Here is a 26,702-nt window from a genome sequence, read left to right on the forward strand (position 1 = left end):
AGAGAGCTGTGAGGGGATGGGCATCTACTCCATGGAACATGTGAGGTAGGGCAGCAGGGGCACATCTGTAATGGAAACTCAGAGATGGTTTGTTTGTGTGTGTGTGGCATGCCTGGTAACCCGCTTCGGAAGGGGTACCACAATAACAAACCCTTAACCCCCACAACAATAAAGAGCAAGTATAATTAATAACAAAGGCAAGTACCTTGCAGTCCATTGTAAAGGGAATTTCAAAAGGGAAGGGGTCTGCCAAGGCAACGTGAATCATCTGGTAGGAAGTAGTCTTGTCGCTAATGCACCCACCACACTAGGACCATCCTTGCAAATAAAGCTCTTCCACAGAACCTTAGGAGGGGGAGTCATTGTCTTCTTTTCCTTCCCTGGAGAGGGAGCGCAGTACCGCCGACCTCTCCATAGCAATTGTAGCCAGGTCAGGGAGGTAACGCTCAAGTCGGGATTCGTGTCACGCCCCTTGGTGATTTTCTGCCGAATGGGATGTCTCCTCTAGGTGACTGTTGAGAATCTTGTTCTTTAAGATCCAGCCCCAGAAACTTACAGGCATCTGCTAGAGAACCCATCTGGTAGGTTTCACCCTCCATGTGAAAGATGAGCAGGAAAAGAAAGTCCCCATGAGTATGCGGTGCCCAACACTCGCAAATGATTAGTGACAGATCAGATGTTGACCAATTTGGGGCCAGCTTCTGGACCCAGCCCCGATCAACGTGTCCGATCCAATGCTGGGTAATTTGCCCGTTTGATGGTTGCCCACCGGCCTGTCTGTAAAGCTGGGTGTGACGATACTTCCTCTGTTGTATGTACCAGAGGAACAGTCGGCCGGCTGACCTCGCTGGCTCAGCTGTCAAAGGTTTCATACTCAGCCTGGCTGAGAGGGCCCTTAGGCAGATCCTTGTGATGCAGAGCTTTTGCGCCCCTCCTGCCAACGTCAAGGACCCGCACTCTGGGGGGCCCCGGGAGAAACTCACAATCCAGTAGGGGCCCACTGCCGCTGGCACACAGTCCCCACCTGCGCACAGGCTCCTGTGGAGGGAGAGTTTCAGAGGGAATGCAGCCAAAGTGTTTACAGGAGGGCCAAGAATCCCCCACTCTGCGATGGGTCACAGGGGGTGCCATGCCACGAGTCCTCAACGTGGGCGTCCTACCAGATCGAGTTTAAAGTGCTGGGGCCCGCTGCTCTGGCGATCGCTGTTTTCAACAATAGGCCCCACAAGCAGGCAGCTCTTCTGGTCCAACCCGTCCGGCGGTGACCGCAAAAGGGAGGAAGTTGGAGAACGGGGGCACCTGCATTCCTCATCCAGCATTAGCAGCAACGCCCAAGTCCGCACCCCAGGCACATGGCTCCAAGTCAAGTTATAGCTGGGCAGACTCCGCCTGCAGCTTCGGAGGACAAATGATGTCCAGGACATGTAGACCTCTCACTCCCCTTCTCCAGGTATGCAGGGGATTCCACACTGCTCAGCCAGGTGGGCACCGCAACCACAAAGGGCTCCTTCACTTCTTGCCACCGCCCGCGTCCCGGCCCAACAAGCAAGGCGAGCTGCCAGCGGCCCCGTACACATGCAGTCTCTCGAGCCTCACCTGCATCTCTGGGACAATCGGTTGCGCTCAGTCAGCCTCATGTAAATGTATGAAGCTTGTAAATGTATGAAGTTTATATAGCGCATGACTTACCCTGGGGCATCTCCGCGCTTGCTTAGGGAACCCGTCCTGGTATTCCCCTGTGAGATAACCCTGGCAGGGTATCCACAAGGTGAAAGCCAGGCATCCCACCGCGAGGGGCCGATGTGGAGATTAAGCAAGCTATTGCCCAGAGTCGCAGAGTGTAAACCCGTGAGTCGAGAAGGCACCGGAGCGAGAATTATCGAGTCCGTGGGATTATTGAGCCCAAGACCCGCTGAGGCGGGGAATTGAACCCTGGTCCAGGGCCGAACTCAAGCTCCAGGTCTGCCGCCTCTAACCCCTGAGCCACACTTCTCCACATGGTACCCCACGGGACTCTAGCCGAAGGTGACCCCTCCCAGGAAGTGCCACAGCAGCGGATGGTGTTAGAGTTCAATGCTGAAGGCCGGGCAGGGTCGGAGCGCGACTCATCCGTTCACGCCATTATCTTGGTCACCCAGGCTTCCTTTTTAAAGACATACAGGAAGCAGTCTATATGTGTAACTTCCATGGGGAGATGGAATCTATTAAAAGCCTTCTCCATTAAGTTGTGGGAACACCCTTTGTCTTCTGGCGGGAGAATCCGCTGGATGGTGTGACGGAGTTGGAATGATGTAGTTCTCTCAAGGGCCAGCAGGCACTGGGTCTGGAATTTTGCCTTCTCTCTCCTCATCCGAGGCGGAAGGGTAGACCGGATCCTTCTCTTGTGTAAAAGGTCGTGGCACTGTAGGTGTTGCTGGCAAACTTGGTTTCTCAAGGGCCTGTGGTTGCACCAGCGGCTCCTTGGAACATTTTGTGATGGAAATCTTTGTAGTCTGCCAACATAGCTTGTAGGTCTTGGGTCAAAGTTGTGAAAAGTGAGCCATCTCTCTAGGGCAGAGGTCTTCAATCTGTGGGGCACGACCGAAGGGGGGTCGTGGAGTCCTGGGAAGGGGGTGCAGAACAGATTCTGTCAGTTTGCCTTAGTGGCGTCGGGCTGATTGAGGGTGCTCACGGCGGAGGCCTAATTCACACCGAGGGATGAAAAACATCAAAGCCTCATTAACAAGTAAAAGGTCTTTCACAGACCTGTGAAGTACTCAGGTGTGGCTTTGTGTGTGTCCAGTGAAGCTGTTTCAGCCAGGCTTACATACACAAGGGAAGAGGTGGCTGGGGGAGGAGGCTGTAATCCTTTGAGCTCAATGGGCTTTGCTTGCCTGGAGCTGTGGGTCCCGCCAGTAAAGCACGTGAAAGGTCCTCATTGGTTCAAGTCCCACGAGCCCTCATACCTGGTGCCTGTTGGGGAGAAATGTGCCTGAAAGTCTGTTCTTCATGGTGAGATGTTGTTGCAGCCTGTCTGCCACCCCCAACCCCCGCCCCCAGCAGGGAGGCACAGAGATGCCGTCCCATGAGAGAGGAAGAAGTAAGAAGACACAGAGATGCTGCCCCACCTCCTCCCCCCATGAGAGAGGCACAGAAAAGGTGGGTGAATGAATGATGGATGGATGGATGGATGAAAGGGTGGATGGATGAAGGATGAATGTATGGATGAAAGGGTGGATGGCTGTATGGGTGGAAGGATGAAAGGGTGGACGGATGAAGGATGGATGGATGTGTGAAAAGGTGGGTGGATGAATGATGAGTGGATGGATGGATGAAAGGGTGGATGGATGAAGGATGCATGTATGGATAGAAGGATGAAAGGGTAGATGGATGAAGGAAGGATGTATGGATGGATAAAAGGTTGCATGTATGAAGGACGGATGGATGTGTGAAAAGGTGGGTGGATGAATGATGGATAGATGGATCGATAGATGAAAGGGTGGGTGGATGAAGGATGGCTGTATGGATGGAAGGATGGAAGGGTGGATGGATAAGGATTGATGTATGGATTGAAGGATGAAAGGGTGAACGGGTGAAGGATAGATGGATGGAAGGAAGAAAGGGTGGATGGATGGATGAAGGATGGATGTATGGATGGAAGGATGAAAGGGTGAACGGGTGAAGGATAGATGGATGGAAGGAAGAAAAGGTGGATGGATGTATGGATGGAAGGATGAAAGGGTGGATGGATGTGTGAAAGTGTGGGTGGACGAATGATGGATATCCATCCATCATTCGTGGGTGTGATGAGGTCTAACAGGCGCATTTATGGTTGTCGATAGTTGTTGATGTTTAGGAGTACCAGTTTCTAGAAACTTTTGTCGGAAGGGGGTCCTTACGCCTAAAAAGGTTTTACAAGGGGGTCTCGGCATCAAAAAGTTTGAAGACCTCTGCTCTAGGGTGAGGTTTGTGATATTCGTAGCGTTGATAATGACATGGCGGTACCAGATATGGCTTGTGGTAGTTCTGGTAGTATTGCTGGTACTCCTAGTCCTTGTCATCTTCCTGGCACTTAACATGCCACTCTGAAGGACTGTGCACCACTCCGTATATTCCATCACCTTCCTCATCATCTTCGTCTGTCTCCTGCAGATCCAAAAGGTGTGAAGGGCAAAGCGGACATCTCAGGACGGAAATATTTCTTCCTCACCTTAATCATCGTCGACAAACTCTGATGTTTTATTCCTTTTTAAATTACAATGTATTTTATCTCTGGCCTTGAGAATGTATTTTTAATGTATGTACTGCATTTAAGATATTTATGTATCGAAATAAAGGATATATCACTCACTCACTCCTGGTTACCAACGCTGGAAACCCGGTCGTCGATGGTATCGCTGTCGACGGTGACGTTGTCAATAGTGTTGTCGTTGATGGATTGGCACCTGCCAATGGCCTCATTGACGGTACCGTCGTTGACAAACCTGTCTGACAGTGACTGGTCAGCGACGGTAGTGACTTAGACGGTGTAGACGCTATCTTCGTCGGCTCCGTTACTACAACCCTCGCCGACTGTACAGATGGGGCGGACGTCGGCGATGACGGCGCCAACAATATTCTCATCGACAGTATGGGCCAGGAGATGGCTGTTGTCGTTATCGTACCCGACGTAATCGTGTAGCTTGTGGGCGACGACCCAGTGAGACTCAGACGGTGGTGTCGTCAATGAGGATTTTTCAGTTCTGCTCTTCCCCGGATCCGATGAGTAGGCTCTATACTGTTTCTTTTCTTTCCTCAGTGGAGTAGAGGAAACAGAAGACGAAGGCTCAGAGGAGAGCTTAGAGTGTTTCTCTTGTTTTGAGCACTTGCTTACCAGTGAGGGTTTGAGGTGTTTCCTGCCCTCTCCAGAGTCTTTCTCTTGAGATTTTACTCTCTTGAGAGGACTGGACGAGCCATCACTGTCCTCCTTCGATGAGTTATGGGGCTTCGTGGACTGCAACCACAAAAGCAGCCTCCTCTCTTTCTCTAAGTTTTAGAAGAGAAACAGATTTTGCGCTGTTTTAGATCATGGGCTGCGTGAAGGCAGTAAATGCAGTTCTTGTGAGGATCATCAACATGGACTCTCTTCTTGCAACAGGTCTTGCAGGCTCGAAAGAATCCTTTCTTATCAGACATAATGAGGAGACATTTTCCAGAGGAAAAACATAGAAGGTAGAAGAAAAACTGAGTAGAGTTCAGGAAGACTCTCTTTACACATGACGTGCAGAGAACATCTGAGGGAAACCGCCTCTGCTGCAAAGGTTCTAGGGGAAGCTAGCAGCTGATTGGCTGCATTCAACATGTAGTCCTTTTTTTTTTAAAAAAGGACATGTATTGGCAATATTGAACATGGTTTAGGGCCATTATGGACTATTGCATTATTTGAAAACGGATTGCCTATGGTACTGTGGGACTCCCATCTCGACGGCGGGGAATGATTCAGGTATGTGAATCTATGAAAGACACCAATACTGGATAATAACAAATATTGAGAAAGGCAATTGCAGCTAAGTGCTAACTGTCCACTTTTAATGATGGAAAAATGTGTCAAATTTTACTAAAAATAAAATGGCTGGGGGGGCGTGGCCAACTGCCGAGCATGGCGGCAGCTTGATTCGGGAGCTCCACAAGGCTGACTGGCCCGTGAAATTATCCGCATGACCATCCGCACGTTCACCCACCCGAAGAAGTGAAGTCGGCTCGGAGAGGCAAGCGGCGCACCCTGAGCCAACCCCGGCGAAAATCCGACTACGAGAACTGGTCCGTTTGGAGACGGCATAGCGGGGCCTCCACCTGTCCAGCAGCACCGGCCTGGAGTGCTTGGCGGACCCGGCCGGAAATCCACCCTGCCCGGCTGGAGAAAGTTGCATCTGACCGGCGCCCCCGTCTCACCTACAGAAGAAAGGTACCAGCACGCACTGTGTACAACGCGGCGGCCAGCGGACAGGAAAGCGGCAGCCGCGTCAGGGGCTGGAAGAGCGTACTGCTGAACACGGACTGAGCGCCCTCCGGAGCTGGGGCGTCCCTGTCCTTAGGCGGCGCCATCTTAAGGCATCCCGGGCGGCCGGGTGCCCCGCACCCAATGCAAATTAGGGCGCAAGGCGCCACAACCCGCACAGCTCGCTCGCTACCCGGTAACTCGAACCCCAGCCCGAGCCTGCGTGGGGGACGGATGGTATTCTCCGCCTGGCAGCAAATGCGAGTTAGGTGTCCATAACAGCACATAGAGTGAAAGTGCATGAAGGAGAAGATCTGGTCTGCCGGCTCTGGCGCTCCGACCATACTGCCAATTTGGAGGGAGGAAAGTCTAAAACGACAATCACCAGCGAGGTGCTCACAACCCAGACACCGCTGGTGACGCGACACAGCACCACGCTGAGGCATACTGTAACAGACACGGGGGGACGGACCACGCACATGGTGAGTCACTGAGACTGACCCCCGAATAGACCTAAACCGGGCATAAAGGAGCTACAGTGCACTACAGTCCAAGCTCCTGCATTCTACGGCGACAGCGCCCACCCAGAGGATAGCGAGGCCGGTGGGGCACAGGTCCTGATACCACTGAACAAACCGGACACTACAGCGCCCAGCAATACAAGATGGCAGGCAAAAATACGAGGAATACGACATCGCAAGCGCGGCTTGATAAATTTGCCTATACCCAGGGACCTGGGCGTCACTCCACCGGGGCAAATACAGACGCGAACGGAGCGGGGAAAGTCACACTTGAAGACATTATGAAAACCCTCACTGAGGTCCAGGCGACAGTGGGCACCATCTCCTCCGAAGTGAACCTGTTGAGAGCAGACTTTAAGAAGATGTCAGAGAGGGTGTCCCAAGTGGAGGTGGTCACAAAATCGCTCGTCGAAGACACCTCAGATCTACAGGTAGCGATGGAGCGAATGGAGAAGGTCACCAAACAACTACAGGAGAAGCTGGATGACCAGGAGGGGCGCTCTCGGAGAAACAACGTCCGCATCCTAGGCCTTCCGGAATCGGAAGGAAAGGGCGCCATGGACCTATACGTCGAGGATCTTATCAAGACCAAGCTGCAGCCTAAAGGCCTGTCCAACTTCTTCTCTGTCGAGAGGGCGCACCGGGTCCCTGGGGGTGCGGCCAAACCAGGTGCCGCGCCGCGGCCAGTACTGGCTAGACTATTCAACTTTAGGGACAGGGATGCCATTCTACAAGCAGCAAGGGTAACACCACCAGTGAAAGTTCAAAACGCAACTTTGGCCTTCTTCCCAGATTACACGGCTGAGGTGGCCAGTCGCCGGAAATCTTTCACTGAAGTCAAAAAGACGCTACGTGACAGGGGCCTGCCCTATTCCATGCTTTTCCCCGCCAAATTACGGATTGTGGCCGAGGGGAAGACGTGGTTTTTCGACACGCCTGAGGTGGCACGGGAGTGGCTGGACGGCTGGAGACCGGCGGGCAAACCCCAACGCACGCACAGGGACCGCCAGGACCACCGCAACGAGAGGACGACGGAACACCAGGCAAACAGCCCGGCAACTGAGCAGGGCGCCGCCGCGGGATTGGATTCTTATCTTGAAAGGGACCCATTTGATTCCGGTCAGCCTAGCCGGGGTTGACTACTTGAGCTATATGTAAGAGGACGTGATCAAAGCCCTTGGGACTTCGAGCTGATGGACCTGAGTAAGGTGGGCACTGGCCGGTGCCTGTAGGGGACTCACCAACCCCACAAGCAAGTAAGACTACACAGGGAGGGGACTACGCACTCTGCCAAGTTGGGGATGCGGGCGGGACTTCGTCCGTGGAGCAGGGGAGCAGGGAGGGGGCGGGGGGGGGGGGAAAGTTCTACTGTTACGGTTATGGTTACTGGTCATCACTGTGTGTACACAAAGCATAGTTGCATTACTGAACATCAGCGCCATGTACCCCGGCGCACAGCTCATCATACTGGCTCTACCACATTACTGCATATTGTTAACATGGGTATTAGATCCAAATGGCACAACAAGGACAAGCAGCATCCACTGAGGGCGCCCCTTTAATAACAATGGTTCCCCCACTGAACCTGCTCACATGGAACGTCAGAGGGTTGGGGGATAAAATTAAACGAGGTTTGGTACTGCAAACCATCAAACGCCATAAGGCTGACCTGGTGCTACTTCAGGAAACACATTTGGCCGGGACTACCTGCAAAGCACTAAATAGGCGTGGCTACAATATGGCAGTGCACGCTGAATTCACTACAGGCTCTAGAGGCACAGGGATTCTCCTCAAGAACAACTCGTCCTTTTTGGTTAATAGCCGCAGGACGGACGACCAGGGGCGTTTTGCGGCACTCTCTGGCCAGTGGGAGGGGAGGACCCTCAATGTGGTATCTGTGTACATCCCCCCGGCGCTTCACTCTACAGCACTACCGGCACTGGGGCAGTTTCTTATTGACCTCCCGGAGGGTGACATGATTATTGGAGGGGACTTTAATGCCATAGCCGACCCCTTATTAGACACCTTTCCCACACGGGATCGCCCGAGAGGGACTACCACGCTTCCTGGATTCCTAACTGCCATAGGCCTCGTGGATGTATGGCGTCAATTAAACCCCACGGCAAAGCAATACACGCACTACTCCGCCCCCCACAACAGCCTTTCACGCATTGATTTCTTCTTTTTTCTAGGGGTGGGACTGGGTTCCATAGACAAGCTGGAGATTCTACCGAGAGGCATTTCGGACCACTCCCCAATATCCCTTCACCTTACTACAAAAGAACAAAAGCGCGCTAGACTGTACCCGATATACCCCAATTATCTGCGAATTCCTGGTGTAAGGAAAAAGCTTAAATTGGCTACAACACACTACTTTCACGAAAACATGGGCACGGTCTCCTCACCCTCGGTACTCTGGGAGGCGTACAAAACGGTCCTTCGTGGGGCATCCATATCGGCGATTACTGGGCACAAAAGAGAATCCAGAGCCGACCTTGCAAATTTAGAATTGGCACTCCACATGGCAAACACCGCTCACATGGCAGACCCCACTCCTGACAACGCACATGCGCTACAACTCCGACAGCAGCAATACCAGGCGCACCTCACCTCGGTCACTAAGGGACACCTGGCAAACACCGCATACCGAATATATGATGTAGGCGATAAGGCAGGGAAAATGCTGGCGTGGTTGGACAAACGGGGCGGCAGCAATAGGGGGATACAACGCCTATATGATACTGAGGGCCAGCTGCAGACACACCCGGACCGAATAGTGCACACCCTAGCGCGCCACTTTCAAGGGATATACACGCCGACACGACCAGTCACAGAGCAGGAGGCCCTGGCGTCTCTCGGTAACATTGCTATCCCTGTGCTCCCTCTTGAAACGCAGCAGGAACTAGACACAGACCTAACAGAAGGAGAGATCCAAACAGCAATACAGGCATTACAGTCCGGTAAGGCACTGGGTCCTAACGGAATACCTGTGGAATGGTATAAAGCGACAGACTCGGTACTGGCCAAGCCTCTCTTGGACATGTACAATGAGAGTGTAGAGAGGGCACTGCTTCCACTCGACCAGCGAACGGCCACCATCGTAGCCATTCCCAAACCGGCCAAACCACCAACTGACTGCGCCTCGTATCGGCCCATCTCTTTGCTCAATACCGAAGCGAAGATCTTGGCGAAACTCCTGGCCAGTCGTTTGACTCCGCATCTGCGCACCCTGGTACACCCCGATCAATCGGGCTTCATGCCACACAGGAGCACAGCGTTAAACCTACGAAGGGTGCACGGGGTGATGGCACAGGCACATCGTCTTACGGACCAAGCTGTGATCCTTTCCCTAGACGCTAAAATGGCATTTGACCTGGTGGAGTGGGAGTACCTGTTTGCAGTCTTGACCCGAATGGGTTTCGGACCAAAATATCTTGCATGGGTGCGGCTGCTCTACACATTGCCGGTTGCGCAGGTGGTTGCGAATGGCCATATATCGCCCACCTTTCCGCTGGGAAGGGGAACTAGACAGGGATGCCCGCTATCGCCCCTTCTATTTGCACTAGTGCTGGAGCCTCTGGCAATCATGCTCAGAGCGACACCACTGTTCCGAGGCATCACTTGGGAAGAAGGGTGGGAGGACAAAATCTCCCTATACGCAGATGACATGCTGATCTATATGATCAATCCCAACGAGGGGGTCCCTGCCCTGTTGGCTCTATGCGATGAACACGGCAAGGCATCCGGTTACACCCTGAACTGGTCCAAATCCATACTTTATGTACTCAAAGGCCCGGGTCCAGTGCTGCACGCCGAATGTCCTCTAAAGATAACTACCACCTCATTTAAGTACCTGGGTATCTTTATTACTACCGATGCTGCGAACTTCTATACCGAGAACTTACTTCCACCTCTGACGCGCTTGCGTGCGGACGTCAAATACTGGGCAACGCTACCGCTGACCCTCCTAGGGCGAGCGGCACTATATAAAATGATGGCCCTCCCAAGGTTTCTGTATGTGCTTGAGAACTCCCCTTATGTAGTGAACCCGCGATACTTCCGGCAGGTCGCTGCATTGATATCCAATCTGTTATGGAGCAACGGCCCGGCGCGAATAGCGCAGGACAAACTGGTGAAGAGCTGGTACGAGGGGGGAATCGCACTGCCCAATCTCCAATTATATTACTGGGCGTCCCAGCTTAAGGTAATTAATCAATGGATTCACGTCACGCGGGAAGACCCCGCGTATAAGGCAGACTGGTCGCAACTGGGGAATGAAGGCATGCTCTCAGCGCTATACAACCACGCGCAAGTGAAGACCCTACTGGGCCCAACGCTTCACACGGCGACGCTATGGCACACAGCACAGTCACGTATGGGATGGAAGGGAAAAATAACTAGGTTAACTCCGTTGTGGGACACTAAATCACTGGGAAACTTGCGGACATGTAAGGGGTTCACACGATGGGATACCATAGGGATCTCGGTGGTTGGAGATCTTTGGGACAAAGGCACGGTTATTCCTTTCCCCCAGCTACAACAACTGTACGGCCTGGGCCCCTCAGAAACATACCGGTATGTGCAGATCCGTCACGCCCTACTGCAAGCAATCCCTCCCGACACCACACTCCCGGAATCATCACCACTGGAAGACAGGTTGCTGACCGAATTTATGGAACAGAAGGCAACCTCACTCACGTACAAGAAACTGATTAATAACCTGCCAGACCCAACACAGAAACTCAAAGAGAAGTGGGTGGGGGAACTGGGTGAGATGGATGATACAGAATGGAATGGGGCACTTGCTTCACCGCGAGAGGTAGGCATTTCGGCCAGATTCCGCCTAGTGCAACTCAAAATTCTACATCGCACCTATTACACCCGTACGCTGCTTCACAGAATACAGAGGGCACCACACCCATACTGCCTCAGGGGATGCGGGGAGGAGGGAACTCTTCTCCACACATTATGGGAATGTCCTCAGATCCGGGAAGTCTGGAGACAGATTATGCGCACAGTCTCCCAGGCCGTCAAGGTGTCTGTCCTGCCTGAACCCCGTAAATGCCTGTTGAACATTTGGGACCCTACAGACCTAAACAGGTATGGACAACTCTGGGTTACGCTGGCGGTAACAGTGGCCAAACAAGACATTGCGCAGAAGTGGGGTGCTCCGGAGCTGCCAACGGTGGCGGGGTGGATAAGGAATATGGACCTCCTAATGGTAAAAGAAAGGGCAGTGTATGTGTTACGGGCATGCCCCCGCAAGTGGAATAAGGTATGGTCGCCATGGAACACGTATAGGGGAGAACCATGTGAGCCACTACCGGAGGGTGAAGACTCAGACTCGGAGGAGGACGAGGATTAACCGAAAAAAAGGGTCTACTAAAGGAATGATGGGGGTAACCGGGAGGCTGCGGAAACGCAACATTACCTTGGGCACAATGCTGAACAAATGTACGTGCAAATGAATGTCTGTAGATGAACACACTCATTTCCTCAGTGATGACCATAGTTGGGTTTTCATGTTTTTGGTTTTTTCTAAAAAAAAAAAAAAAAAACTTTACGTTGTTAGTTGTGGATGAATACACTAGAAGTGTAATGTCAGGAACTGATCTCTGGAGGGGAAGCGAACTTCTGATGCGATCTGAATATGTTGGTCACTCCTCCTTACTCAGTGCAATGACCGTGGCAGAACTGGATGGTTAAGGACACATGTTATGCTCTGTTTGTTTCTCCGACCTACACATGCTACTAATAAGGCACTGTGCCATACAAGTGAAATTATAAATATCTCTTTTGAATTCCTGACAATAAAAAAATTGTTAAAAAAAAAAAAATAAAATGGCTGGATGATCATGGCTTTGTAATATGGGCCAATCAAGGACTAAAAACCGTGCTGTGTAAACCTTTCCTATAAATCCTAACTTAACACAGCTTAGAAGACCATAGAGATTTGACAATAATATTACGATCATGTAGAACCACTGCTGTCCTTGATGAAAGACAGCACAACAATCAAGATAAAATTGTTTAGAGCTAGGAAATTACCCTCCACCCTCACAGCAGTATAAAGTTAAATCACTTACCGCAGCCATGTCATATATGTGCGTAGAACCCATCATGGCTGCCCCCAAGGCTGCAGGCCGCCTTTCTGGTAGCACTGTAAATAGCTGTGGGGTCTCAGTACTGGAATAAAATAGAAGATGAAATATGAGTGAAAAGTGGCAAAAGGTCCTTATCAGTGCAAATATTTTGGTAGCATCACCCCTCCTGCTATAAAGAAACCAGTTTTAGGGCTGTATTATCAGGAAAGACAGGTAGCTTCATTGCATTGACCCACAAAAATGCACAAGAGATATAAGATCAAAAGAGTGGCAACTGAGCAGATCACTCAGTACAAAGTTAAAGACTACAGGAAGAGGCAGAAATGAAGGAAGCAGAGCTGAATTGTAAAGGAACTAGCATGTATGTCAAAAACGGCATGTTTTTATTCTCTCTGTATAGACACTAAGAAGATGATAGCAGATCCCAATGACTGAAATGGCATTGCTTTAGCAATAAGTGTTAAGCGAGGGGAAGGAATGGCTAATGGTTTTCCATCTGAAAATAACCAGTCTATGGAGCAACTTGCACTCTTGCCAGGTTATATTATTGTGCTTTGTGACTTTGGAGAAAAACAAACTCACACAAGGGCCCTGCCAATGTCAATGCAATCAGCAAAAGATAGTGAACCATGTTGATGTGGAGGAGCTTCCCTTCCGTCATACCATCAAGAAGTCTCATTTCTTACCCATCCATGGCCTCCTCAATCTTTTTCTTTCTCAGCTCGATGAGTTCAGGAGTCTCCATACCAGCGGGAACAGATGAGATACCACCTGGTGTAATGAGGCCACTGTAGAAAAGAAAAAAATATAAAACTAAAAATCATGTTAACAGGATGTTGGTATATATGAGTAGGGTGGGTAGAGTCATTTTTCAGTGCAATACAAACTGTAAATTACTGGACCCATCTAGAAAACTATACATGGGGATTTCTTTCCCACTCTATGCTCCTTGATATTCTACCCACCGGTCACAATTAAGGTGCTTCCTAGGGCTTGGTGTTCCGGTGTACTGAGATGCAAATCTCAAAGATGTATCCAAATCTAAGTCCAGAACTCTGTGCTCACCTGTCAGCTGGTGTGATGAAACCAGTTTCGTCAGGTTTGTCCTCATCGCTCTCATCCTCCTCCTCTTCTTCCGACGACTCTTCATCAGAGGGTTCTAACTCTCCCCACGGGGTCCGATCAATCTCCTCTTCCTCTGTTTTGGTCTAAAAATACATCAGCATATCAATGAAAGGGACTTCAAATTCTTAGTACTGCTTCAACCCCCCCTCCCACCAACAAGGTATTTACTAATGGAGAAGGGGACCTAGTTTGAGGCGGTTATAACCATTACGAGACAGCCAATGAGCTCATAATTATAATGGATCTACTTTAGTCCACAAGAGGATTTTAAGGCATTTGCATACTAGTTCATGAGTACACATTAAAGCCAATCCCTCTTTTTAGAGATGCGCAGCTTACTCCGACTTGTAGCTCTTGAGAATACAGTAGTACTCCTTGTCGAAATCATATTTTAGTTACCTGCTACACTACTCCTTACATTTTGGTCTTTCATTGGTATAGCTGTGCTTTTATTTTGAAATATTCCCCATCTCAAAAATAACTTTCAGATTTATCTCAAGATGACCGTAGATGTTCGAAATTCATGTTCTAAACCTGGAGTAGACTAACAGCCCTATTTAGACTTTGTCAGATAAAGTAGTCTGTCACAAACTAATAGAGCACCCGGTCCGCCAAATCAATGCCCCAGTCACCAGCTTCCCCTGCTTAGTCAGGGGAATCAATATTTTTTTGTCAAAAGAGCCCTGGTTGGCAATGTCAACATAAAACGTTCTCCGAAGGCCAGGCGTTCTCCGATAGCCAGGTGAAGTAAACACCATCATAAGAAGGACATTACACTACATGTTCTGGTAGTAAGGGACAGAAAAAAAACAAATAATGCCCCCCCTCCCCCAGCCATGGGTGTGAGAGTTTATTTCAATAACAAAATAAAACTTTTGAAAACAGAAACTATAGTAAAGTTTGGTGAACAGCAGTAAAAACCCACTTACTGGTCCCTTTTCAGGGACCACCATGACAGCTTTCTTGTCATGGTACAGAGATAACTGTCAAAGTTGTGGTTCACTGTCAGTTCAGCAGACATTAATCTGTCAAGATGGTGGACATAATGTCCTCTGCCACCCTGATGGACTGTCCTACATCTGCTAAAGAAGACATCAGGGCCTAAATTACAGTCCAGTAATTTTAGTTCTTGACGGTGATCATTCATGGACAGACATGCTTTAGTGAACATCCAGGGAGAGACCAAAAAAACCCTCCCAAAATTATATAAAAGCATCTCAATATATAGCTCTCATATTGTGACTTTGGGCAGTGGGAGGCTGCTAAACAGCCTCATTCTGTATGTGCTCTAACCCTTAAAGAAAGCAAGTTGACCTAATCAAAGGCTTCCACTGCCTCATAAGCTTATCGGCTTGTAACCTTTTCACCACACATAGCAGCCTAACAGAAAAGTACAATAAGCGCTCGGTTTTCTTTCAAAAGGTGAAATGTAGTATTACCGCAGGAAGAAAGAGAATAGTATGTATAGGATAACACAATCAACGCGATCTTGTCTGGGCAAACTATGACCCCCTAGTAAAGATCTAATCTGGATGAGGATGCTCCTTTAAAAGGATATCTGACCAGAGTAAGCTTCATGTGTATATTAAACATTTGTCAGGAAACGTTTTTTCAAGTTCAGCAATGTAGAGAATTTGGAGTAAGTGCTTGTGTTCTTTTGCAGGCAGACATGGCTGTTCTGAGTCTGGAAATGCAGTGTCTACAAGAATGATGCTGCATTTTGTACTGTTCATAAGCTTCTTCAGAACTATGCAAGTAACTGGTACAAGCAATAAAGTATAAAAGAATGCCCTTGACAAATACATTAGAAAAACAGCTGCAAATACATGGTGCTGGGCAAACACGCTCATTCTAAATTCGATAAAGACTTTGTTTTCGATTATCATCAATGGAGTGAAAAACACTTCTTTTCGTCCAGTGCAAGTAGTCACTTTCCGAAACTCTGGAAATTGAACCACCATTTTTACAGCAGCAGCTGTGGTCTGGCACTTAACCAATTAGAACTGGGGCACGAGATAAGAATGACAGATACAAAAACTGCAGGCAACCATCAAGATGAAGCCCACTTACCCTAAAAGGTCAAAAATACCAACACCCTTTTACGAATGCTGCATTGTTGCAATCCTACTAAGCCCTTTTCAACTATTTTAGCAGAATTTAGGGTACTACTGAACAAATGGTGGCTGCAGCTGTCTGCCTTACCTGGAACTCAGCAGCATTTGTCCCAAAGACATCTCCGTACAAAGGTTTGCCCGTCTCATCCACAGGGGGCTTGCCCCAGCCTCCAGCATGGTATCCAAATGAGCAACCCTACGAAGGAGAGGGAAAGGAGTTTTAATCATGGAGTTCTCCGACAGCCCCAATAAGAGAAATATTCCCAAAAACATACACACAGCACCCCTAGAGGGACAAAAGTAAAAACCAAGAATAATGCAAAAGCAGAAATCGTCCAAAGAAACAGATGTTAAATGTTGTCCAACAAATTTGTTACCTTAGCTAAAGGTAAAACATGAGCTACAATATTCTGATTCTGACAAGAATTACTGGTGGGCTTAATCTTGATCAACACAAAACAAATGTACAGAGGAAATACAGACACAATGTACAAATATCACCAATACATTTCCATATAGAATAGTTGTCAGTTCTGCTTTGCAAGAATGGCACCACTATCCTGTCCAACTGTGCAGCCATGGGCTGCTTCAGTTTCACGCCTGTAGGTGGTCCAGGAAAGTTATGCCCTATCAAAAGCACAGTAGGTCCAAAAGGAAGATATCCTGTACATCTGTACTTTACTTAAGAGGCAAGTTTATTCAAAGAAGTCCTGAAGTTTTCAAGATTTAGAAGAGTGGGAAGTGGAGACCCTGCAAACAAACACTAGTTTCTTTAGCTATACGGGTATCGTATAGTTTACCTGTCGGTGTAGTTTTACAGCTTGAAGAATTTTCTGGATTCAAATGCTGTGCATTATTCCGCCATCTAGTGTTTGGGTCCGGAATTGTAGTATTTCTTCTCTTTTATTTTTTTCTGTTGGTGGGCGTTGACATACCACCATTTGGTGTCCCTCTGTGACATCGACGTGTTTCCTCCGGAAGCTCCCCACCTTTGGTTGTCATCATTGGTATAAAGTTCCGCCTGGCTCATCCTTCTGGAGGAGGAGGGTGGGTTCGCTAGTGAATCCAGAAAATTCTTCATGCTGCAAAACTACACCGATAGGTAAGAAACTAAGTTTTGCAGCGTGAATCTTTTCTGGATTCACATGCTGTGCATACACTTTGTAGCGGTTTGCTAGTCTTATGGTGGTTGGGTGGAAGATGAGCGCTGGTTAGTGAATATCTGTTGTAAGACCTTTTGTCCTACTTGCGCTTCTTTATTAATTTGAATGTCCACGCAGTAGTGCATTGTGAATGTGTGCACTGAGGACCATGTTGCTGCTTGGCAAATGTCTTGAATAGGCGTATTTGCTAGAAAAGAAACTGTTGCTGCTTTCTTCCTTGTTGAGTGAGCCTGTGGGGGCTCCTTGCAATGTTTGACGTGCCGGTTTGTGGCATAACTGTATGGCTTGTGCAATTCATCTTACAATTGCATTTTTGGCCACTGGTCATCCAAGAAAACTGTTGGTAAATGATATAAAGAATGGTTTTGCTTTTCTGCATTCTTTGGTTCTTTCCATGTAATACAAGACTGCCCTTCTCGCATCAAGAGTGTGCAATGCCCTTTCCGCTTGTGATTTTGGCTTTTGAAAGAAGCTTGTATTAGTAGTGTTTGGTTTATGTGGAACCTTGATACCACCTTTGGCATAAAGTGTGGATCTGTTCTCATGACGATTCTGTCATTATGTATTTGGAAGTAGGTCTCTTGCAGCGTTAGTGCTTGTAATTCACTTACTCTCCGTAGTGATGTAATTGCAACTAAAAATGCAGTCTTTAATGTGAGCATTTGTAGGGTTGCTTTGTGGAATAGTTTGAACGGTGCTCTTATCATCTGAGTGAGCACTACATTGAGGTTCCATGCAGATGCGGGCATTCTCTTTGGAGGTGCTGTTCTCTTTGCTCTTTCTAGAAACCCTTTGACTACGTGGGATCTGAAAAAGCTTTTCCATGTTTTGCCTCTTCTGTACGCTACAATTGCTGCCAAGTGTACTCTTATAGATGTGCAGCTTAGTTTATTCTGCAGTAAATATGTTAAGTATTTTAGAACTGTTGATTCCCTTGCGATCTTTTTTGAAAGTTTTTCCTTAAGGAACCATTGAGAGAATATTTTTCCATTTTGCTGTGTAACACTTTCTTACTGTAGGTTTCTTAGCCTCTCGGAGCACTGCCATTGTGCTCTCTGGAAGTTTGAGGTGCGCGAATTTTAAGTCCTCAGGAGCCATGCTGCGAGGGTAGGCTCTCTGGTTCTAGGTGTAGTACTTTTCCGTGTTACATTGTTAAAAGGTCCTTTCTCTTTGGAAACCTGTGCATTGATCCTTGAGTTATCTTCATTATCTGAGAGTACCAGGCCTGTCTGGCTCACTGAGGTGCTATTAGTCTTAATGTCATGTGGCTAAGCTTGCGTTTGTTGATCACCCTGTGTAGTGTTGGTTTTGGGGGAAAAGCGTAAGCAAAAATCCCTGACCAGTCTATACATAGCGCATTCCCTAGGGACTGTTTGCATGGTTGCCTGGATGCGAAGTGTTGGCATTTCGCATTGTGGGGAGTTGCAAATAGGTCAATTTGAGGGGTTCCCCATTTGTTGAATATCTTTTCTATCTCAGATTGATTCAATTCCCACTAGTCTGCACAGCCTGTCTGCTTCCACACTGTCCTTTCCTGGAAGATGTATTGCTAGTATGTCTATTCTCCTTGAGATTGCTGATCTCCATAGTTGTTGGGCTAGGGCTGAGAGTGTTAAAGACTAGGTCCCTCCTTGTTTATGTTAAACATTGTGATTGTGTTGTCTCTTTGTATTAATACCTTCTTCCCGTACAGTTCTTTCTGAAAGGCTTTTAAGGCTAGGAACACTGTTTTTAACTACAGGAAATTGATGTGCTTTAACACATTTTGTTGCCACCACAAACCTCATACTTTGAGGTTGTTCATGTGCGCTCCCTATCCTACCTGGGAAGCATCTGTCGTGATGTTCACTGTTGGAGTTGGTTGTGTGAAAGTCTCCCCTGTGCTAAGTGTTTTCTGTTTTACCATTCCATCTCTTGATGAACTGCCTGTGTTACAACCACTGGGTCCTCCCAACTCCCAGTTGCTTGTGACCATTGTTTTTGAAGCCATTCCTGGAATGGTCTTATGTATAGTCAAATTTTTGGGACTAGATAAATGCATGAAACCATAATTCCTAGCAGTTTCCCCACAGTCCTCACTGTGAGAGCGTGCCCCTTGTGGTATAGATGTGTCTCCTTCAGTACTGCTAATGTTCTTTTCCTGCATGGGAATACCTTCCCTAGTATTGTGTTGATTTCTGCCCCTAAGACTACCTTTACTTGCTCTGGTTCTGTTGACGATTTGTCCCAGTATATTAAAGAAACCGGGTTGGACAGGTGTCTGTATGACTTGCTGTATATGTTGTTTGCAGAGATTGTAGGAGCTTGCTCTTACTAACCAGTCGTCCAGGTACGGGTAAACATGAATACCTTTCCTTCTTAGGTGGGCAACTACAGCAGCTAAGCATTTTGTGAAGACTCTTGGTGCTGATTTCAGTCCGAATGCTAGCACCTTGAATTGGTAGTGTGTTCTGTTGATCACAAATCTTAATAGACCTCTGTCTTTTCTGTTCATGGGAATATGCAACTATGCATCCTTTAAGTCTATAGTTGCCATGTAGTCTCCTGTTCGAATCTTAGGTATTACCTCTTGTAAAGTGGTCATTTTGAATGTTTTAGTCTTTATGAATTTGCTGAGGAACCTTCGGTCTAGTATTGGGCGTAAAGTTCAGTCTACATTTGGAATGAGGAAGTAAGTGGAGTAAATGCCCTCGGTTCTTTCCTTGGGTGGTACTTTCTCAAGGGACTCCTTGTTTAGAAGTCATTGTGCTTCTTAGAGCAATTTTGATAGTTCCTTTGCTGTATGCACCTTGTTGATTGATCCATTGTTTGGAAGTTGTTTTGCAAGCTCTATGCAGTAACCGTACTGTATTATGTTCAATATCCATTTGTCTGAGGTAATTTCCTTCTACTCTTAGAGGAAGTATGTTAACCTGCCTCCTTCTGGTGTAATGTTGGAGGAATTGTTTGCTTACAGGACTATGATCTTGTTCTGTGCTTGTAGCACCCTCTGCATTGTTCTTTGAAGGTGCGCAACCTTTGGAGTCAAGTCACTTAGAGGTGGTTTGTGTCGCCATCTTTGCGGTTGCTCACTCCCTTGAGGGCGCCCTCGAAAGTATTGCCTTTCATGCTGGTGTTGCCAATTTTGTTGTTGTTGTCCCTGGCTTACTCCTTGATAACCTTGTTGAAAGGTTTGGTGCGATGTCGCAGGTTGGTGGTTTTCCCTGCCGGTTGGTCTCCTTGAGGGTGTACCTCTACGCATTCCTCTGAATTGTAGTGCCCCTATAGACCTTGCTGTTTCGTTGTCCTTTTTTAATTGGTTACATTTTTCGCCCACAACACTTCCGAAAAGCTGTTCACTATTAAATGGGGAGATTAGTAAGTTGTTCTGTACCTCTATCTTGAAACTTGAGATTTGCAGCCAGGTGTGTCTTCTTTCAGTGACCCCGTTCATCATCTGTCTGCTAGATGTTTCTGCAGCGTCTAGGGCTAATTTTAAACATGTGTTCGCTCTTCTCGGGAACTGGTCAGGTAGGTGTTTTAGTAGCTCTCCTACCTCCTCCCAATGTTGATGTGCATACCTGTTGATCAATGCATTGGAATTTGCGATGCACCACTGTATTGCTGCACTTCTTTCCATCTTTCTTCCCATGAGATCCATTCTTTTGCTCTCCTTGTCTGGTGGTGGACCAACATTTGTGGGGACATCAGCTCTCTTCCGAGCTGTGGAAGCAATGATTGAGTGAGCTGGTACTGACTCCTTGATGCACCCAGGATCCTTAGAGGAATGCTTGCACTTCTCCCCTCTTGGTTGACTGCTTTGTATGTGGCAGGTTCTTTACAGGCATCCTTACCCTGGTCCAGTACATTGGGAAGCATGGGAAGGAATTCACTACTTGTCTGTGTAGGCAGAAAGGTTTCTTGAAGAAAACATGATTGGGGCTTTTCCTCCTCCAATTGCACTCCATAAGTATCTGCTGCTTTCTTTATGACTTGGTTGTACATCCCAAAGTCAAATGGTGGTGAAGGCCTCAATTGATATGTATCCACCACTTCTTCTGGAGATTTGGCGTCGAGATCTTGCCAATGTAGGTCTTGAGGCTCTGAGGTAGCAGAACCCTCACAGGTTTGAGCCTCTTCATCCCCTTCTGCTTTGAATAAGTATTCTTCTTCTTCGACTGGTTCTGGAGTTGTTGGCGGCTGTAGTTCCATGACCTCCTTTTTGGAAGTCAGTCGAACTTTTCACCGAAATTCTGAATTACTTCATTTTCTCGTCTAAATCTTACTTGCGTTGCAAGAAACTCGCCATTTTGGTTTTGAACCTCTTCTTTTTCTTTTCTAACGCAGATGCGTATGTTTCGGCATAGAGATTCTCCGCCTTTCTTTTCGAGCTTGACGATGCAGCTGTTGAAGCTCGTTTTACTCTCTCTTTTTTCAAGTAAGAGTCTTTTTCGAGACTGATTTGACGACTTTGTTTTTTCTAGGGATTTTGCTGTCTGAGTCCTTGCCTAAGGAACCAGCGGACTGTTTGTTCTTGGACGCGCATACAGTCGTCAAATGCTTATTTTGAGGACATAAGTCACTCTTTCATGGGTTGCCTACTTTTTTCGAGGTTGATGGTTCCCTTACCTCCTTTGGTGTTTTCTTTTTGACCTTTAAGACCCGGACGTACGCGTCCTCTTCCCCTTCAGGCCCCTCGGCAAAGCGGTCCTCCTCTTCGATAGGAAGGCTCAGGTCTCGAAGCGATGGTGGTGGGCTTTGACCCTACATGTTGTAATTTGCTCTTCTCTATTTCACTCTTACCCTCAACGTTTTTGGAGTGAAAGCCGCGCATGCGTTCCAGTTGTCGCTTCGGTGGTCCAGCGGCAGGCAAAAATTGCAGACCAGATGCAGATCCTTCTGTGAATACTTGTGACAATTGTCGCAGAATCCAAATAGTGTCTTGTCCATTACCGCGCACAGGGTGCCCCCTGCATGCGCTTTCTTCGTATGATGTCGAAGTTTTTTATTTTCCTCTTCGCGGCGCCCAGGCTCCTAGACTTGAAGACCGGTACGTAGAAGAATTTCTTCTACTGTTCTGTAGAATCTTTTCGTTATTTTCGTAGATTCTTCTCTCCAATCTGCAGGAGCTCCTTCTGTAACAATCCAGACCCAACGGCAGAAAAAAAGAATCTGAAGATGGCGATTAAAGGTGGGACCTTCCGGAGGTAGCATGTCGGCATCACACAGAGACACCAAATGTTGGTATGTCGATGCCAACCAACAGAAAAAAAAAGCGAAGACATAATACAATTCCAGACCCAATCCCTAGATGGCGGTATAATGCACAGCATGTGAATCCAGAAAAGATTCATGCTGCAAAAATATAAGTCACTACACCTAGGCAATTCTATCCTGGTCAGGAATAATAACGGCTAAAGACGTAGAGGAGTCTGGTTTCCATTCATAATTCTTACCTCAGGAATGGGGTTATTCAGCCCAGGAATCTTCAAGTTGGGGTATGAAGGAGGAGGGCCATACCTCTGCATGGCAATCAGCCATGGTGGAGGAACCTTGTGCGAGTTCTGAAAAGAAAGACAGAAGACAAACATTTATTTTAGAAAAAGAGACTACTGTTTTCTATGTATATGTTTGTTTTAATTTTATTCACGTTGGATACCGAGGCTCTCTTCTTTACAAGACAAACTATCCAAGGGATAGCCTAAAAATAATACAAGCTGTGCATGCTGCTTGACCATAAAGTGGCAGAGAGTACCACAAATTAACACTATTGGTCTACTGGACCCATTTATACAGTTCAAGTTTTTCATCTAAAAACAAACAAAAAACAGTACCTCAGTAATATGACAGGAGAGTCTCTGTAAGGAACACTAGCAACTTGTAATATACTGACTTATGAACAGTTTTGTAAAACAAATTTAGAGTCAATGTGTCGGCTTGTACTTAATCAAAAGACATTCCAGGTGGAGTCCATGTATGCTATTTGATTGCTTTCTTTTTATCATTTCAAGAAGGTTTAACATATCGAGATTAATTTATTAACTTGCAAAAGGGATTTATTTTTTGGACTTTACTGATGCAGGAAGCTGGCTCTTTATATGATATACCATTAAGTGGGTATATGGTGTAAAGAGTCCAGTGATTCCCCCCAGACGTGTACAGGGCTGTATGTAAACCCAAACTGCTCTATTTGTGGTAGTGTGGTTGAGCAGCCTTCGGCCTAAAGGAGGAGTGAAAGACAGTTGTTATGCACACAATGACTAATAAATGACTCAAAAAGGAGAAACGCACTCATTTTTGAAAAATAAGCTTCTGTTAAGGCCAAGATTATTAAAAACACTAGGCAGTTCAGCAATTATAACCTACGGGAGGAAAACAAGAATACAGTTTTGAAGGTAAGTACATGACTTACAAATCCAGTTTTCGGGGTTTTAGGTCGACACCAGGCAAGGTTCAAATTAGTACCAAGAGTGCACCACCAGCGACACAGGGGCGGTCGAGTGCAGAGGTCAAATTCAGGGTCAGGCGCCCAATGTTAAAAAATGGAGACTAGGGGTGATTGAAGATCCACTGCTCACAGGTGAGTAAAGAGGTGTCAAGAGCCAATCTCCTGCAGCAAAGGTAAGTACAGGGGAGGCCACAAGGGAGCACTAAACTTACACCCTGAGTGGCACAGGGGCAGCCGGAAGCAGAGTGTCAACACAGCGTCAGTCACCCAATGCAATTCAATAGGAGAGATCGGTTTTAGAAAGAGACTGCAGGTACTGATCAGGAGACTGCACAAAGAAAACCCACAACCGCCCAAGTACGTAGATAATAGAAAACATAGGGACATAGGGACACAGTTGGTCATGCTCCCCAAGGCCCAGGCTCTTCTGGTGCAGGGGTGTCCTTTGCCATCTGGAACAGCTTACTGGCAGGTCGTGGTTATGGGGAGTCTTCGGATTCAGGTTGCAGGCGTTGAGGTAGAGTCCAGCAGCTATCAACCCACGGTGGACTCTGGTTCAGAATCAATGGGGAACCTTCACAGGACAGGTGGGCAACTTGGCTGTGGGAGTTCGGTGCAGAGGTGGGTCCAGAGGCGGATTCACGGTTCCTTATGGCATAGTCCTTCTTTAAAGTTGGTTTCTTCTGAACAAGTTTGCTGTCTACATAAGATTTAGTCTTTGTTGAAGGCAGACCTCCCAGGGTTTTGGAATTCACTGGCCTGCAGGACGAGTCAACTTTTGTAGCAAGAGCGAAAGACAGCCGGCAGCCTGGAAGGGCTGGAGCATAGACAGTCACTGGTCCCTCTTCTTTCTTGCTGTTGGGGTCTTAAGTGTCCGGGCAACGTAGGTCGTCAGGAATCGGATTCCAGAATTTGGGGAAGCCAACTAAATACTAGATTATAGGGGAGTAACAGGTATTGAGCAATGGATTCCTACCTGGGGTGTCAACACCCATTATTATGCTACCCTCCTGTGGGAGGGGGCATAGCCCTAGGCCTGATTGGATATGTCCCACCATCTTCAAGATGGTGTGCACTGAAATAGGTGCTTCACTACGCCTACACCTAGATGGGTAGAGTTGGCAATGGGGGGCACACCTCCCTTTCTCACTTTTTCCCCACCTGTTCTCCTGTAAAAAGTGGAGGGGGTTTGAACTGGGGGCTGCCATCTGCTGCTAGCAGCAGTGTCTGGGGTTGCATTTCAAAGGCAGTAAAGGGCTTTTGAAGCTTCCCTCTCGAGCACGGTGCTCATCCTGGGGGCGGGGTGACACCTCCACCCAGGATGGGTTTCCTTTCTGGCCTCAGAGAGCAGGTGCTCTCGACCAAGAGGTCCAGAAACATGTCTGGTGGTGGCAGCCTGCCTAAAGCCAGTCAGAGACTACACCAGGTTAGGTAGGTTGTCAGGGGACAAATCTGAGTACGTTTTTTAATAAATCCCACAGTGGTATCAGTGTGGGTTTTTAGGAGGAGTTGTTTGGTACCAAACACTCCTGAGGTCAGTGAAGCCATCAAGGGATGGGGAAACTCTAGTTGTCAAGTTTCCTGGTTATGTACTTTCGATGGCTATCCTGGCACTTACAATATTAAGGAATAGACTTGAGCTATAGTGCACCCTGCCTTATGGCCTGTCAGGTCTACTAAAGATGTAACTTACCCAAACCTTAGGCACTGCTGTTAGACATGGCACACAGGCATAGTACCATGTCAACTTTTTGTTGTTTTTCACTGCACCAAAGCATGCAAGCTGCAGTGGCAGTGACAGGGCCAGGGCCTTGGTGAGGGGTTTCTAGGGTACCCTCTTCAGTCCCTATGCCCTAGATACAAAGGGTACCATTTACTAGGGACTTACAGGAGTCTGAAGTTGTGCCAGTCGTTGTACAGAGTGAGGGAAAAAGCACTAGCACAGGTGTCCTGGATGGCAAGGACCCTTGCACTTACAATCAAAACCACATAATTTCCCAGGCAGAAAGCAATGGGCTAACCATATCAAAAGAGGCACTTACAACACAAAATAAGAAATAAAGCTGAGGGGGTGTGGAAGAAACTTAGGGCAGGACAAAGAACACAAAGAATGTGTGCATTTGAGGGTGGTCGACCAAGATGAAAACCCCTTTAAGGAAACTCTTCAAATATTTTCCCCTCTTGAAGAGAGAATGTAAGCAGTCAGTGGGTATAATTCTTTAGTTTTGTGATGGTGGTTGAGCAGAGCGGCAACTCTTTAATTGAATAATAAAAGGAAAGGTTTCCTACCTGTAACTCCAGTTTTCTCTCAGGGATTCTCCATTTAAATCATAAGCACTGAATAGCTCAGCCCACGTGAGAAAATCATGGAGCACTTTCTCACAATATATCTTCTTAAGTGCAGATGTTCACCTTTTTTGGGGAAGGCATGTAGAAACACTTAAGACATTAACATTATGCAGCCTACAAGAAAGGCTATAAGGGCACATTTCTTTAGATTGCATTTAAAAAAGGGTTATGTATACCCATGTTTATGTTTATTTAAGGTCATCTACAAAAGTAAAAATTATTATATCACTTTCACAAACTCTATTAACACCTTGGCTGCTAAGGGTTTTCCCAGCCTGTGCTGAGCCTCGTCGAACCCCATTGTTCATGACAAGGTCAGCTCTTCATAAGCACAGCTCCACTGTGCCTCATGACGAGCTGAGCTCGTCATGAGCATGGAAGGGGTTAAAATAAATAAAGATGAAGGAAAAAAGGACAGTGTAACCCCATAGCTGCCATTATGTGAATATAAAGACACAATATGTGCCTTAAGGGCCCATTGTTGGCAATTGCTTCAGTTCTTTTTAACTAGATGTGGCAGTATCCGATAGGTCCAATAAACAACTCATCTCCACCGGGGAGAAGGGAGGGCTGCTTATGACTTCAAAGGACATTCCCTGAAAAGAACAGAGAATGCAGGTGAGAAGCCTTTCCTTCTCTCTTAGGGGCTCTCCATTGACTAAATAGAATAGCAAGCCCATCATCACCAAGAGCGGTGGAAAAGACAGAGGAACGTCCAATAGACCAAATCAGATACATTTCTCAGGGAAGCCTGTCCTACTTGAGCATCTGAATCCAACCAATAATGTTTGGTAAACGTGTGAACATACCTCCAAGTAGCCGCAGTAATTGCTTTCCTTCTAGTGGAGTGTGCTTTAGGCCTACGGGACAAAATCTTATTTGCCTTCTCCTAGCATAAAAGAATGCAAGAGACTATCCATCGGGATATATACTGTTTGGACGT

At 47.4% G+C, this 26,702-nt stretch overlaps 1 protein-coding gene across 1 annotated transcript in view; it reads right to left on the reverse strand.

The window, feature by feature from the left end:
• SF3B2 (splicing factor 3b subunit 2) overlaps positions 1-26,702 on the reverse strand; it is a 461,083-nt gene that overhangs the window by 70,839 nt on the left and 363,542 nt on the right. Inside the window, exons 15-19 of the mRNA XM_086938496.1 lie at positions 22,419-22,526; positions 15,909-16,016; positions 13,647-13,789; positions 13,268-13,369; positions 12,564-12,663 (exon numbers count right to left, since the gene is read on the reverse strand). Coding sequence (XP_086794622.1) covers positions 12,564-12,663; positions 13,268-13,369; positions 13,647-13,789; positions 15,909-16,016; positions 22,419-22,526 — 561 coding nt within the window. The remainder of the gene's footprint in view (positions 1-12,563; positions 12,664-13,267; positions 13,370-13,646; positions 13,790-15,908; positions 16,017-22,418; positions 22,527-26,702) is intronic.

This window comes from Lissotriton vulgaris, chromosome 9 (assembly GCF_964263255.1).
Source record: "Lissotriton vulgaris chromosome 9, aLisVul1.2, whole genome shotgun sequence".
NCBI classification, from domain to species: domain Eukaryota; kingdom Metazoa; phylum Chordata; class Amphibia; order Caudata; family Salamandridae; genus Lissotriton; species Lissotriton vulgaris.